Here is an 18503-nt window from a genome sequence, read left to right on the forward strand (position 1 = left end):
ACTGTGTTCTCATTTACAACTTGTTATAAAATCTTAAACAGAAAACTAAGCTTGAAGGATTCACATGAGACATAACTGGTTTACAAACTTAAATATCAAAACGTTTCATGAGATGTGTTTAATTTTAGTTGTGTATTGATAATTATGGCACTGCCGTCCTTTGCACCGAACTTCTGAACACCATTTTTTTGTTTTTCTCTGTCAGAGAAAAACTGTTCTAAAACACAATTCTCCTAATCGGACAGTTGGGCTGACAGGCATCACAATGGCTATTAAGCAAAACCTTTAAAGCTCTCCGAGCAGTTTAATTACAGCAGGTATGTGATCAAAGGCCCTAAGAACCAACAGTGTAATTCAGCCTTGCATCGATCTGAGTACACACAAAAATCTGCTTCAGCCTCACTCGCTCTGACTCCCTCTCTTCCTCATTTTTCCTCAAAGCAAGACTATTAAACAGAGACGCAACGTAATGAACTACAGGCTAAAGGTTATCATAATAATTCACAGATAATTTCTTCAACTCGACCGGCCTTATTGGCCTTTAAAAAACCATTGACCGGTTAAACAGCTCTGAGGTCTCTGCCATCTGTTGTTCTTTAGCCCTTATTGACCAGCCGTGTAACAATAGCAAGAATGAAAACCAATTCATCAGGGTGATTTTTCACGTCGTGATAGCCCTTACCCTCCACCTCTCCGCAAATTACGAAGTTATTTAGCCATAGATTTTTTGGTGCCAAACCAAAGAGATTTATTAAGGGTATAAAAAGTGTAGCCAATGAAGTAATTGTGTGTAAAAAACTCTCGAAAGCAAAACCGTGCATGGAAATAACAACTGTGCATGGGACTTATTCTGGAGTCTGCCGGAATGAAATTAATGGGAAAATTCTTTCATCCTCCCGCCCGTTACCCAGGACGACCAAAGCTCATCTGTATGTTGGAAGAGTGAACGGAGCTAATTAGTGATTTCACCTCACGGGAGAAAAATGAGAGAGAATTCAAGCAGTCCATCAAAACTGCCAAGGTCTACAGACTAACTCACTCAAAGGCTGAAGGATATTGGAATATTTAAGGTGTTATTGATACAGTATCAGGGATTCAGATTTACAGAACGGAGGTTAAATTCATAAAAAATCTGAAGACATTGCAAACCCACTTTACTATAATGTGATGTACTGAGAAGAGTAAGGATACAGAAAACAGGGTTCTATCTTTCGCTATTTGATATTACATTCATAATTGCATTATATTAGCATTAACCAGAACACTATTATAAAAAATAAATATAGCTGCAAGCAGGAATTACAGGTTAAAGATCTACAGGGCAGAAAGGCAAGCGTCTGTGGATATTTTTAATGATATGTATTTGAAAAGCCGCACAAAAGCAGATTAAAAGCTAAAACCATTTAAAACAACCAAAATGTGATAAGCATTCACATATTTATTAACTATTGACCAGTAGTCACCAAGTTTCCACGAGGCAAACAAGATGTGCCAATAATGATATTTACATTTACATTTAGTCATTTAGCAGACGCTTTTATCCAAAGCGACTTACAGATGAGGAAACATTGGAAGCAATTATAACAACATAGGCAACAAAATACATAAGTGCATCAAACTAGTCCATTAAAGCCTAGCACAGTATAAAAGCTAAGAATAGTGAGTTTTTTTTTTTCGATATATACAATGTGTCAATACACAAACTTTTCAGACTCAATTTCCATGTCAATCAGTCAAAAAGTACCTTAGATAGAGCCAATTTCATGTCCCCCCATTGTTTTTTGTGTGTCCGCGGACTGTGCCCATACATCAACATGGCAAACGTGGTGTCTATATCTCAAACCCTCTATCGCAACAGACCAAAGATACACTTACATTTTGAGTTATAACTTTTGAACAGCCCAAGAAACAAAAATAGTTTTCCTCTGAACCCTTAACGATTCAAATACACCCTATGTTGGCTTGACCCCAAATATGTGAAGATTATCTTCATAATACTTAAAAGGCCCTCTAATCTAGCCCTTTTACAACATGTCATATAAATCTTAGTCGTCCACAGAATGTGTCTGAAGTTTCAGCTCAAAATACACCACAGATCTTTTAGTATGCCCTATAAGTTTATTTTTCACTGTGAGGAAAAACAGGCTGTTTTGGTGTCTCTCTCTTTAAATGCAAATTAGCTGCTGGTCTCCGCCCCCTTTCCAGCAAAAAGCGCAGCGTTGTGCGAGGCGGGGCTCCCAATAGCAAAACTGAAGAAAATGGCCACTAAGCGAATGAGAAACACGATCTCATCTTTAAAACCAAACACACTGTTTTTGTATAAGTGAAAGTACATAAGACAAACGTTTAACATTATTTGCTTAAAAACTGAGCACTGTGTTTTCTGAGTGAATGCACAAACACGTAAGGTCGAAAACAAGCTATGTGAATGCAAAGTGATATCTGAAACGCGTTATGTCTTTAACACGTGCACATTGTTTTTATACGTGAAAATACACGGGACAAACACGTCATATCTATAAAAAACAATAACATGACCCATTACGAATCCAGAATTTTGCTAACATTTGTTTGTTTGTCCTTCTGCACATTCCGTTGAGAAATAAAACTAATCCACAGTGTCTTCAGAGGCTCAGATGTCGGGAGTGAATGTTTGAAAGATTGTGTTTGTTTTTACATCCAACAACTGCACACCTTAGTAGTTTCGGAGACGTTCTTGTCATTGGCTACAACTGTTCTTGCGTGAAAGTGGCAGACAGCGTGTCTCTGGCAGAAGGTGGAATCTATGCTCATAAGCCGGAGTCTGTGAGTGGTCATGGGCCAGGCGTTATCAGAGTGACATCACTTTTCTAGGAGATTGCCAACAGCCTGTTCAGTGTAGCTGTTGTGGTGTATATGAGATTACGAAAAACAGAATGGATGGATTTGTATTATTACAGGGTGGTTCTGCATACACACTGGCGACTCAAATTAAGCTTATAATAACATTTTAAAGTGCATTTTCCGGATCGGGGGGCTTTAAAATAAAAGTTTAAATATAACAATTCTCTTTGCACAGTCCCTTTTCATTTTTTGCATAACTGACACAGGCAGAAAGACAAGACTGAGGAAAAACTCATCCCAGGAAGCCCAGACAGGAAAATAATGTTGTTCCCTAGAGGGTGAATTTCTGTCACATCCGTGGGCCGCTGACAGAACGTGTTCACGGATCAGAACCACAACACTGCCTGATGTGTCACTATCTCTCCAGAATCTCATCATTCACTCGTCACCGCTGCCCGGTCTCGACCAAGACACCAGAGATCAAACACCTAAACTGAAAAAGACGCAGGTGTTTGATGGCACATCAGCCGCGAGTGGGCGACAGGCAGACTGGTCAGCTGCCAGGGACGAGAGAAGAGTCAGCAAGCCTGGCTGAGCACTGATGGATGGTGGGACAGAAGAGGGCTGAGTGTGCGTAGGAGTTGATTTAGCCTGTACACGATGGAATCGAGCAGGGTGACAGAGAAAGAGGAATAGAAAGAGAGAGATGCTCACCTTTGTGGGTGATGGAGCGTACGCACTGCTTGCTTTGAACATCCCACATCCTGACAGTCTCGTCATTAGAGCCGGACAGCAGGAGCGTGCCGTCCATAGATACAGACAGACATGTCACCAGATTTCTGTTCAGGAGGAAACAGATTGTTATAATGGTGGTGACAGCAGAGCTCAGGTGCAGAGCTAAACCGACTATAGTGGGAAAACCTGGCATATGTGTTACTACTCAGCATAATGAATTGATGCTTGAAGGTTCTCCGATGTACAAACATACCAGTCTGCATTTATGATGGAGACTTGCGTTTCATCATTGCATGTGTGGTGGAAATACTTTAGTTTGCCGGTGTCTCTAGGGATGGGTCACAACGGTTGACTAGTCATCCAAAAACATGATGATTAGTGAGGTTGGCTAGTTCATTGGTTAGATTTGTCACAACTTATTTAACGCTTCTTCACTTCATCTGTAATGATTTTATAATATACAAAAAATATAACTATTGATACAGTGGTATCAAGCCCATTTACTTATTTATTAAAATAAACAATAAAGCCAGATATTCTTCTCAGATCTGAGTTTTGATACCGGGAGTAAGAGAAGAGCAACGCGTTTTCTCCGCTTTCAGCTTGTTGAACGGACTTTAACCAGAGTAAAATAGACCTATATGCTTGTTTTTCTTATCAAGAACATGTCAAATAAAACTAACAAGATAACCATATATCACAGACTGTCAATATACTGTACATTGCGATATACCATTCCGCGCAGGTTTAATCACAGTTTTTATGTATTTTTCTTTTTATCAACATAAAAAAAACCTATATACAGGATATAACATTAATGCGTTATGGATATTATATGATAATTATAAGCTTGATGTGAAATTGTGACTAAATAACAACGTAACAAATGTCTTTATTAACTTAATTTAAATAAACAATTATTCAAATATTTGTTTTTTATGAGCTCAAATATTCGAATATTAAATTATTGAAAAATGCCCATCCCTAACAAGGTTCAATTTACCTAAATTACATTTATACTCACACAAACAAGGAAACAGTAAATAAGTGTGTTGTATGGAGGCGGCCAATACAAACCAGCACAGATCCGGCTACATAGGGAGTTTAAAATATCATCTTGTTGTGCTGTTTAGTGCCACAATCGACAGAATACAGTCTCCAATTTGATATTTTAACACATACATGCTGCCATTGCCAAACAAAAACACTGACAACAGCTGTCATCAAAAATGCTTGCGTTTCACTTCATAACACTTAAGATAAAAAATACTATATTTTGTTGGTGTGGATTATGATTTGGGTATGTGTCTAAAAATATCTTGCATATGCTCAAATTGATCTTCTGCCTCCACCTAAGCTCCGCCCACAAGAACGTGTCACAATGTTTACCAACAGTAAAGGCGTCTATATTGCTGCTAGTTCTTAAAGGGAAAGTTCAATTAAAAATGAAAAATCTGTCATAATTTATTCAACCTCATGTCATTCAAAACATATGTGAATATTTTTTCTGTGGAACACAAAAGAAGATATTTGGAAAAATGCCTCAGTGGTTTTGTGTTCATACAGTGGAAGTCAATGGGGGCCAATGTTGTTTGGTTAACAACATACTTCAAAATATCTACTTGTGTGTTCTGCTGAAGAAAGTCGGGTTTAGAAAGACATAAGGGTGAGTAAATGATGAAAGGACTTTCATTTGTGGGTCAACTATACCTTTCAGACTGCATTAAGAGACAAAGTCCTTAACACTTGAAAATATCTTGTGACTAGTAAATTATACATTGATAATTTTAGATTGATTGATTTATAATGATTAAGTTAGCAATGTTTTAGATTTTCTTAGATTTTCAATTTGTCAAATGTGAGAAAAATGTGTGAAAAGCACCAATCAAAACAGGGTGTTTTAAACTGGGGTTCCTCAGGAGGTAACCTCTCAAGGGGTACTTTCAAGCAAATGATTTAGGTCAAATGGGTTTGGCTGACCAAAAAGTTTGAAACCCTGGCCTAAAACCCTTGTCTATTTTACAAACATGCAAAAACTTGAAAGATCATGGTCATGATAATTTGTCAACTACTAGCACAATGAAAAAACTGTATTCACACATAAGAAATGCTCTAGTCTAAAGTGAACATGTGTTCCTTAAGATATGAAACACAATGCCAAATTACACCCTCTTGCCATCAACAGCCACCACCAATTCTACAATCCATGCTGTGCCACCTGAAAATTTATAGCACAGGTGCTCATCTTGGCAGCCTCCAACAGCACAGCAAATGGAGGCTGCGATTACACCGCCTGCCTGCATTGGCTCACAAGCAGTTTTTTCACAAAGCACAGAGTGAAGGAATTTAATCCAAATGAGACCAGATGAGTTCCAGCGTAGACGCCAGAAACTTTCTCCCTTTCATCGACTGAACTTTGGGCTCCAGATGCAACAATGCAGTAATGACCGAGCACAGACACATGGAGCACACCAAAAAGCAGACATCCTCACCTGTGTCCTTTGAACACCTGGTTGCCATCGTTGTCCGTCTGGAAGGTTTTATCCCGGCTTAAGCTCTGCCAAGCAAGAAGAGAAAGAAAATGAGACGAGTGAGAAAAACATTTACTACAATGTAGACTAAACATTCCTCTAGCCAAGGATTTTGTCCCCCCCAGAGTAAATCAGCATCCAGTCCAGGTACAAACATAATCATGTTCTGTCCAACAGCTTCCATTAGACGGGGGATTCAGTTGTCTCTGTCTTTCCTTAACGGCCTGATCGATTGACTTAAGGGCATTAATTAAGAAAGAGGATGTGGGAGACGTATGGTGGCCTGGACCGGACCACTACTGAGTCAAATCATTACATCACCTCTTTAAAGGCTTGCAAAGGGGATCATCAATAATACATAACAAGAAGAGTTTAAGCCGGGAGGAGATGTCTGGCTGATTTTGAAGAATCTTTCTTATACAGAGTCACACAATTAATACGGCTGGATGCCACACTGGTACGGAAATAAAACCCATGTGATTATGGAGAGGGAATATAGTTTTTGAAAGACCTTAATTAAAATAACAGCTCTAAAAGCTGGGAGAGAATTTGCATTTTCTAACCGTGGGTTCCCTACGGAATTAGAAATGATTTTAAAGCTTTGGCTTTCCAAGTACAATACTATTTGGGAAATACTCTGATTTTAAACACAAATTACACATAGTCACACCTTAAACATCTGTTTAGATGTATATTTATGCTATCCAAAGTGACAGAATGCTTTTAAGTATTTTTTATACATAGTGAGTTTTCCCCGGGATCAAACCAATTACCTTTTAAGCTGCTAACGCAACAACTCTACCAATTTTTTAAATACTGTGCTTAAGAACTACAAGATTATTATTAAGGACTACAACAACCAAAAGTATGTGACTTCGATAAGCATTGTAGTCCTTAAAACAGCCATAAAATATAATAGCAATATAATACATAATGGCATTAAAGTCTCATGAATAACGTGAATCATGATATTTTCAGAGCCCAAAACTAATTCCTGAGGGAACTCTGGGTAGGCTAACATATTCACATTATGACTGATTAGCTCAGTGGAATATAAACCAAGTATTGAAATCAAAATGAAAAAATTCTAAACTAAACCAGGCAAGAGATAACAAAAATGTGTGTATCCCACTTTCTTGCCAACAGGTTTTCAAAGGGAATTTCAACCAATCAGAAATTGAAGATTGGGGTCGGTGTTTTGGAACGAAGTCAGGATGTTAATTACCAACCACCTAACGCTTCCTACGTTTCACCCATTACTCGAACTGCGAAATCAACAAAAAATTACACCCAAATTATGAAGAATGTAAAGACCACCATAAGAAGTTCAGGAGATCTGAATCTAGGCTTTTAACATGTTGAAAAGGATTTAGAGACGTGAATAAATAAATAAATCAGGAAACCCTGCAGACTAATAAGGCTGAAGAGATTCCAGACGCAGAGTCAAATGAATAAATGTGAGGCTTAAAACTCACTAAATGTTTCAGATTGATGATGAATGTATCTGGACACTAGGGACGGATTATAGCTTTGATGTTCCCTGGGCACGGACGTTTCAAAGGCCCCATGGCACAATATTTTACGAGAACAGTGTTGTACCCATGCCCAAATACACAGGCCTTAGGAGCGGTTCATACAGAACGCATATTTGTGTCTAAAACGTATGACACAACCCAGGAATGGTTTGAAAAAGCACAGCGCAAACCGCGAGGGTCTCATGGCACTCTTTTGATTGAAAGAAATTGCCAAATTCTTTATGCACAAAAAACAACAAATTGATTTATTCATATTTACCAGGGTCCAGAAAAGTACTTAAGACATAGTTTAATTGGTCCATTCGCGCATAGTGGCTCAGTTACATTTTTTTGAAGCGACGAGAATGCTTATGTGCGAAAAAATTATGTGCGACTTTAATCGATATATTCTCCTCTGTCTTGTCAGTGTATGGCGCACATTTACGCCAGCACTTCCTCTTCGTAGTCTTCTTGGACGGGAGCACTTTGAAGCATGCAAATTAAGTTTGTGCGCTGAACGCCGGATGGGGTTTGCCCCTATTGGACGCTGGCACTCTGACTCACAACGCGGAAGCGCAACTCTGTGTTTACAGAAGAAGACGAGGAAGAAGTTCTCTCTTGAATATGCGCCATACACATCACACAAAGTAGATTTTTGGGTGAACTTTAAATGCCCTATTGCAGATGGACAGGAGTTTGTCCTCATGAGGCAGAATAACAGAGCTTCACTTGACACTCAACACAATACTGCATGTTCACTCTGGAATATATCTTTGAACGTTCAATTTGAAATAAAGGGAAAACAGCATCTCTGTCGTGTTAGCGGACAGCCGCTTATATGCTTCTAACCTGTGTCATTAATTTTTTTGTCAAATGTCAAGCTCCGGTAGAGCGCTGCATGATCGAAGAAATCAGACGCCGACCCATATTCTCGATCCCAGCGTCACAGAGCTGAGTGAACTCACTGTAATCCCTCCACTTTTTTGAGGGTTTGGTATTAAATTGTTATTATTGAACGCAGTAGTGAACTGTGACGTTTGAGCCTTGGCACTCTGCCCACGCGCTTGTGCACAGATGCCCGGTCCAAGAAGCACAAATGATTTGGGTCTCATCGGGCTACACTGAAAATTGTTTTTTGCTGTTTGTCCAATTTGATTAGTTTTTATTTTTGTACAATCATTTTTGTACAATCTTGTCACAACATGATTTTTTTCATGTTCAGTTATGTAACTTAATCCATTCATCTTTCATCAATAGTCCATTGGAGTGTTTAAACACATACTTTTACATACAGCATCCCCAGAATAATCTTTAAGCATTTTTACCACTAGATCAAATCTAAAAGATGATTTGTACTAAAGTTTGCTCGTGCGTAGGTCCTACGCCATAGGCTAACTTACGCAGAGCCACGTACCCAACGCTGTAGCCTGTCTTCAAAAATTTAACAACGCGTCAACTCAACGCCGATCCTATGCGAACCGCAAGCGCTGTGATTGGTCTGTTTGAACCCCTTCCTCAGGTAAACATTTTTACATTTATTATTTTTGGCAGACGCTTTTAATCAATTTTTTTTACAGTGGCACATTACTGCAGAGCAATCAGGGGTAAGGTGTCTTGCTCAAGGGCACTTCAGTCATGACCTGCTGGCACTGAGATTCAAACCGGCAACCTTCTGATCACAAGCCCAACGCTCTAACCACTAAGCCAGAGCTGACTACAAGCAACAAGATTGGGAACAAGGCGTAGGTCTGTCACAGAAGTAAAAATCGGGCTTTAGTATAGCTCTGAATAAAATGCAGGTATTGACACACATTCTCGGTGATAAAATAGCAGAATTTACACAAATTTTCCTGTTGAAAAGTTGGCATGCCCAACTTTGGGTTTCACATGTTACCTCCTCTGGCTTCAATGAGTACTACAAAGTTCCCCAATTGTCCTCAAAGATAAAGCCGGGTCTTAACATCACTGAGCCCCTGTGGTTAAGAACCCCAGTGCAGAGCATGCTGGGAAACCAAATAACTTACAGTTCCATGAGGGTTTTTGTTAAGAACAGTAGGCAGCTTTAGCATCAAGGACAAACAAGAGACTCATGGACAACAACCAAAACCCTACAAAGCCATTGATTCTTGAGAAACTAACATTTGATATGAGATGTTACTGGTATGTAAACAATTGTAAACATATAATTTGCATTGGACACGTACTGTATATTTATGAACTTAACGGTGAATTTTGTAAGGAAGACGCTGAACTTTCTCCTCTTACTGCACACAATTTTGTAAAATCAAGAAACTTCTTGAAAAGAGACCTGAAGCAACCCCTTTTAGATTTGTGTTTTGTAATATAAGCGTATGCATACTTTAGCTCATAGTGTTAGCCATATGATAATTAAAGCTCTTTATTAAGTGCTGACCAATAAACGCTGCCAAGAAGTTCCTCCGAAGGATTCTCTGTATTACCTTTATCATTTATGAGAGTTTTTCAGTCACCCTTGGCTATTTCACTAAAAGTTTAAAAGCAATGGTCTGCAGAAAGCTTCTTTTATCACTTTCTTAAGTACATGTGAGTGGTTTTAGCGCATGCAAAGTTTGAATGTGGGAATATGCAGAAGTATACGGTTATTCTGAGTGATTGGTAAAGAATTGCTTACTATGATATGATATTCTTTCTATGATGCATTTTTTCTCCCCATTTTATGGTTTGCTTGATAGCACATCTCTGCTCAGTTTGATGCATAATTTATGTTGGTACCAAAAAACAGTTTGATCATTTTCATGAGCCCAGTAGTACTACAATGTGTACTGTGATATGACCAATAGATAAGCTAAACCGATTTATGAAGTGCCAACTAGATAAGCATAGCACACTTGGTAGTATACTCTTAAAGTGATAGTTTACCCAAAAATAAACATTCAGTCTAGGCCTGTCGCGATTACTACTTTTTGTTGTGTGATATACTGCACCAAAATTAAAATTTTCCATTTTAAGACTGTTTAAGTTAAATGTTTAACAAAGTCGGTTTAGACTTTTAAAGTGTCTCACAGAGGCAGAGATGCCTCAACAGGCCATATCTGCAAATTTATTTATAATTGTCAGGCAGATTCCGAGAAAGAAATGGTGAGTTACGCTATCCGTGAGTGTGCGCAATTTCGCACTGGCGGGAAAAGGCTGAAGATTGCGGCTTTAAAATCGTGACAGGCCTAATTCAGTCATGATTTATTAACCCTCATTATCAGTTATCACTGTTCTTCAAAATATCTCTTTATGTGTTCTGCAGAATATAAAAGTGGTTGCTAGGCTGTTGCTAAATATTGAAAAGAAAACTTGAGACGCAACAGGAACATGCCTAATGTCTGTGGTGAGTTTGGTAAGTAAAGTTGGGAAACTTTCAATCACATTTTAGAAGAATATAATATAATAATACAATAAAAGTATACTGTCAATCTATCATTATTTCATCCTTAGCCATTATGTCTATCCCAACACTATTGTGTCTTTCTGTTTCTCTTTTGGATCTTAAATGGATCAACTTGGTGAAGAGATCCCTCTGAAGGCTCACCCAGTTGCTCAAAGCCAAAATCACTTGCTGGGGAATAACCTACTTCCAATGATCCAGCGGGGAAGGCACTAGCTTTAAGTGAGGTTGACAACAGCCATGACACCTGGATACGTTTCATCTTAGATTCCCTTTGAGATGAGCCCTCTAGTGTAAAGTTGAATGGAGGTGAGAATAAGAGGAAACATGTTCGATTCACATCCACTTACAGCCTTCCAAGGTGCCCTGAGCTAAGCTAAAACTGAGAGCTCATACCAAAAAAATCAATAATTAAAACAAGAAAATCACTTATTTGGTTTCTAAAGAGTGCTGAAAAGACATTTGAAAGACCAAACTGGTGGATGACTAAAATAAGCAAGTACATGCATCTGAATGGGAATCAAAATGAACAGTCTACTGTAAAGATCTGTGTGAAAGAAAAGAAATCTAGATTTATATCTAATCGCTACCGAGCAGAAGTCCACCTGTAACCTTCTCTAAAGCAGGGAATAACAAGACACTGTGTATTTTTGCTTATGAAATAGCAACAGGCTGAGTGTCCATGTGCTACGAGCCAATTTAACAGCTGTGACAAAAACTTCATTACAAAGTGTCTCACTGGGCAGCATTCAAAATAAAGGCCACGGATCAGGACGTATGCTGCAGTGCTTACCGTGGTGCAGAGAGAGACCTGAAAAATACTGCCGTCGCTTCCTCCGCAAAACAGAAAGTACTCGCAGGGATCAAAGGTCACAGACATGATACCAACATCGAAGAGGACGGACAGCAGCATCTGCCCGGAGGAAATTTCCCAGACCTGTGAGAAACAGGAGAAACCGTTTGATTTATTAAAGTGTCAAAGACAGATCAGGAAAATCTTTAAAAATCTACTTTCACAGGTGCACTTGACATTTTTTCAGTGTATTTAGAAAAAGTGTATTACTTTGTTAAACATTTTAAATGACTTTATTAAAGAACATTTGAATCATAAAACAGGTGTATTGTGTATAAATTTTTTAAAAATCTATAGTGCTGTGTTTAAATAAAAGCGTCACTTATGCAACTTCTGTTCTTTATTTTTCTCTGATCTTTGAACCGATCCATCTTGAAATGAATGGCACAAAGAGAGGCCGACAGAGAACAGAACAAAGAGACACAGATAAGAGCAGAGAACACAAAAGAAAGACCAAGACTTCTGAGTAACAGTTACTCCGTCTGTCAGGACAGCAGCTTCTTCTCTCGGGGTAATAAAATCCCCAGTAAGATCTCTGGCCCTCCAACATCTCCACATTTCTGTTCCAATTTGTAGCTTAATGGCAACACATTTGCCAAAAGGTTTGATAGTAAGTCATTGGTATGTGGGTAATGCGGTGTTATCGTCTAAAATAAAATGCTGAAGTAGACGTTGGAGAGCTCAGAAGCTTAGCTTTAGAAAGCTCGAGTTTTCTGCAGTGAGGACGACGAGCCAACAACACAGAACCTTTAGTCCAAGTGAAAGGTCTATACCGCAGAGCCGGTTGAGAAGAGAACGACCACTTTCCAAAATTTACAGCTGCTTTTAAAAAGATGGTTAAATCAATAGAAATATAAAGTTAGGGTCAAATGTTCTACTTGAAGAGCAGAAAAACATTGTGAGTGTTTGGTCAGAGCGTCACAGCACATCCTGCATAAAGCCAGAGTGATTGATGTGCCATCCTAAAGAAGACAAACTGACCGGAATATCATTTTGGGTCTTAGCCAGTAGATGAACAGGATCAATGCCTGTGACCCTGTCATAAAACTGCAAGAGCAAAAGGAATCTGCCCATTATCTGTTCGTCTCTCTTACTGGCTCAGAAAATCTATGCAGGAAACAAATCCTATTATTTAAAGGTATAGTTCACCGAAAAATGGTTACGGTTTACTGACTATCATGTTGTTCCGAGTCTTATCATTTTCTTTCTACACTCCAAAAACTGTTGTTAAAATCAAGTTTTTGCATCTAGTTACTTTTAACTCGACCTTGCATTGACTCTTTAATTTATACAATTAAAACGAAAACAAAAATGTTATTTATTTCATTTAAAACCATGTGCATAAGCCTCCTCGGTAAGTAGGACAAGGGTCATGTTTTTCAACTAAACTAGTTAACCATCTGATAAATCAAGGCTGTCTAAAGGTCATGGCTCAAGTGGTCAAAGACCATGACATGTATCAGGATGTCCTGCCTGATTTCCATCTCAATTCATTTAGATGTTAGATGTTTGTAACCCAATGATTAAACGCCCAACACTTATCTGTTTATAGCCAATAGGCTTGACACAGAAACACCTCATGATCTGTGTGCTGAGTGACCTCCCGGATTCCCCACACGCATCTCCGAAGACTGACAGGCTGTAATCCACTGAAGCCAAATCTATTGAGCTCAGATGACTGATGGACAACAGCAGGACAAATTAAACGTCTGAATTATCCATCTGATTGATGGCAATCTGACAGTGAGCACTTTGTCTGAGGGGGACACGGGACAAACAGAAGGGTGTATTTTCGTTTTTTAGGGAATTTCGAATTATGGGTATAGGTTTAGGTAAAAAATAGTAGTTCACAGAAGGAAAAAAACGTACAATATTTCTTCCACGTTTCAAATACAAATATAGTTTCTATTTGCATTTATTTGCAGAAAATTAAAACTGGAGAAACAGGTGATGATAACAGAAAAGATGCTCTGTATTTTTTCAGACCTAAACAAGTTCATTTTCACTTATAATAATACAACAGTAATATTTACACATGCATTTAGAAACAATTTATGTGAAACAACCCGTTCTCAATCCCAACCCCGTATCTTAAATCTCCCCATTAAAACCTTTAGACAGTATATAAATGTATTAAACGAAAAGTATTGCATGACTCAACCCACAATCTATTAGAGTAAACACACTTCATCCAAGGCCAGCGGATGTGTAGCTTAAAGAACCGAGTGAAATTGCTTCTCTCAACTTCATCTAAAATGTATAAACAGAGATTAGCTCAAAAGGAGAAAGTAGCCCGGGCAGTTCATCAGAAATCAGACATCCTGACTTTGAAGACAAAACAACTATGACATTGAACCTTACCAGTGAGCTTCACATTGTCTCTTTCTCACACGGACAGAAATGTGTTCATCTCTGGTTTGTTGAAAAAACATCAAGAACGAAAACAACAGGTGTGGATCCACCCAGAAACGGGGAAAGAAAACTGAAACATCAGTGTTATTAAAAACTTTAATTACGCTTTCATCTTGAAAATGACTATTTACAGTCACCTCGAACATTAGCTAATTAAATGCATTACTTAAATAAAATGATGATATCATCCACACTTTGTAACTACTAACATTGCTCTCACCAACTATTCTGCATACTGTTATTTAGTATTGATAGTATTTTCTGTATATTTCATATCTGCTGCAGGTCCCGAGTATCTTCCTATTATGGGCTCAGCAATGTACCACTTTAACACTTGATTCTTTGAGCCAATCAGCTGAAGAGTAAATGCAATGTGACGAATCCCTCATGGACCACAGAATAGGGATGTCATGACAATGCTGATTGCCAGATGTGAGCATTTTCGGCGGTGGAAAACCCATTTTCTGCTTTTAAAAGAGCCCTCCAGAAAAACATTCACCATAAAAGACGAGGATACGTTTCCATCCAGATGTTGGTGGGTGGTCTAATGGTGTGACAGGAAAAAAATTACTAACTGTTAATATTTATAATATAAAATGGCGAGATCTACGTTTATTGTTTGTTTTTCAGTCAGTTCCATTTGGTTACGTTTTCAATTCTTTTTTATATTACATATATGATAATATCTTAAAGATATTCACTTAAAGGATTTGTGTGTGAATTTTAGTGGTAAGGTTGTGAATTGCAACCAACGGCTCACTCCCCCTCCCTTTCAAACCACTACGGCGGCTCTCACAGGACTAAGATGTTGTCACTTGCCAAAGGAGATAACGTATTTACGAAACGCACTCTGTAGAGCAGTTTGTCCGTATAGGGACAACATGGTGAATTCTGTGTATGGGGACTTTTAATGTAAGTAGATAGACATAATCGGAGCCGATAGCCTTGTAGTAAAGTGCTCCGACATATATTGCCGTTGCGCTCCGGGCGACCCGAGTTCGAGTCCCGGCTCGAGATCCTTTCCCGATCCCACCCCCTCTCTCTAACCCACTTCACTTCCTGTCCTCTCTACAAAACAGCTGTCCAAATAAAGGCAAAAATGCCCCAAATTAAATCTTTACAAAAAAAACGTAGATAGAAAAAGCTCATTCTAAGGTAATAAAAACCTAAAATGAAAATGTCTTTATACACCTCTGAAGACATTGTTATCTATAGTATATTTTATTTCTGTGAATAGATCCTCCTTAATCTCACACATTGCACCTTTAACGTTTTGATTTGGCTATAAATGCTCTGCTGGTTACATTTTGTTCAAACGCTAGAAGCTTCAATTTTTATCACCTACTGTAACTATTTTTACCCGACAAATTCAAAACAGATATACAAATCTTAAACCGTTAGCAACAACTTAAGCATACAGTGACAAATTAACAAAAGCAAGGCCTTTAACTAGTCCAGATCAAGTGCCAACAAAACAATCCCAAAATCAAATGAAGGACTGCTGCGCTTGAACGCCTGCCAGGGAGATTTTGGCTGCTTTTCAATCTCATTTAAGTGAGCTTCAAAATTATTTGGTTCGGCTAACAGAAGTCGTTCACAGGCCGCCAAAGGATAGAGACCAGACTGAATGCAGATTGTGACAAAGTTTAGGTTGTGAGTCCCTTCAGCTTCAGTCTTTAAAATGCTCATCAGCTCTCAGGGCCCTGATGCGAGAACACCTGAATCAGCTCTGACGCTGCTAACACAAAACTTCATCTTAAGCACACAAGCGTCTTATTGGTGTTGATGTTTAACAAAGGTCGCGCTGGTTTGAAATTATGGCCATCAAATCGAACAGAAAGTAAAATACAGTGTTTAAACCCTGTCAGAGTCAATTGCAAACACAATGGATACGATCTGAAGAATGATACCTTAGTGATACGAAACTGACTGAATGAGTCATGGCATGCGGGTCACATACGTGTCAAAGTCAATAAACTGTCTTGGATTAACCCTTCGCTATCTTTGACAGATAATTGGAAGCATGTGGCAGAACATCCGGCTTGTGTCGATAAGGATCTTTCATCCATGACAATATCTACAGGGACAGGCCATGACACCGTCTTTCAAAACAGCTGAGAGTCAGAGCATTAGCACAATGAAACTGTGCAGGCAGGTTTCCCACATACAACACAAACAAATTTCATCACCGGCTCTTCGGGTGGGGGTGTGATCGATTCTGATATAGATCAGCTCCGGGGCCCTGACAGCAGCCACTGAGCTCAAATGGCTTTTGACAGCATGAGACGGGCCTGATTAAACCAGACCGCCAGCACATTTTGTTTGGACGTCCATCTCCCACAAGAAACTTTGAGAGCATCTGGAAAATTCTAAAACCTGCTGCTATGATGCTGTGAAGGTCACGGTCCAAAGATTATTTTCAAGCGGCCTAACAGAGAGGACACTGAAGGTGTGTCTAAAATTGACTCTGTGCCCCACCTGTCAACAGCGTGTGAATTCAAAACTATAATGTTATTATAGTTGACTGAACTAAAACTATTCAAACATTTATGTTAACTCAAATTAAAATTTAAGTTAAATAAAATATTTATATGAATTTAATATCTAAACATTATTTGACTAATAATGCAAAATAGAATAATCAGCCATTAACTGAAACAATAAATAGCAATTAAATACTTTAAATTATATAATTTACATTTAAAAACAATTACAAAATAACATAAAAAGAGAACACAAGATTTTATATATATTATAGAATAATATTATATTATTCGTATTATTGTAATTATAATTTAAATTTTAATACAACTGAAAATATTAATTAAACTGAAATAACTCAGATTTAGATTATTATGCCACTAATAGTTATTTCAAACTAAAAAGCATTTTTAAACACTGGTAATGTTAGTAACAACAAATATAATTTTTTTATTTATTGAATTTTATTGCTTGTTTTATTTTGTTTATTGTTTGTTCAAATAAATCATGGCGCCTTAACTAATAACACAGAATAATTGATTCAAAAGGATTAAAGAATTGTTAAAATTAACAAATATTTTAATAAAGAAAGAAATGTATTAACATTAGTATGTTTAATAAATGCTTAACTAATGCAATAATGAAAGTCATCTTGCAAAGTGTAACCAAAAATGCATATATATTAAAGTCCACATCTACATCACAAAATGTGAACCATGTCTCATATTGCTGGTCTTTTTAAAGTTCCAGGTCACCTGACAAAAAAGCTAATTTCTACTCTCATTCCGCGCATGACTACTGCTAATTGTGTACCCTGCTGAGGTGTGATTCCCGATGTGGTAAACTTGACGGCCCTTTATTACCGCAGTCACCCACAGCCAGCCCCTGCCATCTCCTCCTCCCATTTCTCTTCAATAGAGCTCTGCTGTGACAGCAACTGGTCCTGCGAAAGCCCCACAGGGGATTCTGGGTAATGAGCGAGTGCACTCGGTGTGACATTGAACGCCTGGTGCCGCGGGCACACCTCCATCTTAAACAAAAACTAAGCAGCCAGTCATTTATGACAGATCCTCACAACATGTGCCCCACGATCAGTCATGGCTATGCCTTCAATATAATGGGCTTGATTAGTTGTCGTAATCCTGTCAATGCAATGTCAATGATAAGAGGCATAGAGACTCAACCAAGTGCTGTCAGGTGAATTGAGAACTACACCTGTAGATTTATTTCTTGTGTGAATCACACAAGATGATATTTTGAGAAACATCAATGGGGCCAATGTTATTCGGTAACCAAAGCATCTTCTTTTGTGTTCTGCGGAAGAAAGTAAGTCAGACTTGTCATTTGTAATGATATGAGGATGAATAAATGATGAAAAGGATTCTCACTGAGGTACTTTAACAGCATCCGATTCCAAAGGATGATCTCTGGTTGACCTTGGAGGTACGTTGCTGTCACCCAATCCCATCCCACCACGCCAACCCTAACCCACCCCCCTTCTAAACGTATTTTACATATCATATAGAATGGAAGTGTCTAAAATAATGGATTCAAGCCTAAAATAAGGAAATACTGACAAGTGTAACCTTTTAATACCCTTAAAAATGAGAAAAGGTAATTAAGTGACACAATAGCAGAATCTGAAGCTATAATAATCTAGTCTCTGAAACCAGAATGATTGCTTTTCTGAAAAAAAAAACATTTTATTTAAAATCTTCCTAAGGGGCATGTTCCCACAT

At 38.3% G+C, this 18503-nt stretch overlaps 1 protein-coding gene across 1 annotated transcript in view; it reads right to left on the reverse strand.

Moving 5' to 3' along the window:
• The window catches only part of wdr18 (WD repeat domain 18), a 49365-nt gene that overhangs the window by 19605 nt on the left and 11257 nt on the right, over positions 1 to 18503 (reverse strand). The window contains exons 5-7 of the mRNA XM_079482737.1: positions 11812 to 11955; positions 6051 to 6115; positions 3538 to 3662 (exon numbers count right to left, since the gene is read on the reverse strand). Of these exons, the coding sequence (XP_079338863.1) occupies positions 3538 to 3662; positions 6051 to 6115; positions 11812 to 11955 (334 nt within the window). The remainder of the gene's footprint in view (positions 1 to 3537; positions 3663 to 6050; positions 6116 to 11811; positions 11956 to 18503) is intronic.

The sequence above is a fragment of the Barbatula barbatula genome, assembly GCF_947034865.1.
Source record: "Barbatula barbatula genome assembly, chromosome: 20".
Lineage (NCBI taxonomy): Eukaryota > Metazoa > Chordata > Actinopteri > Cypriniformes > Nemacheilidae > Barbatula > Barbatula barbatula.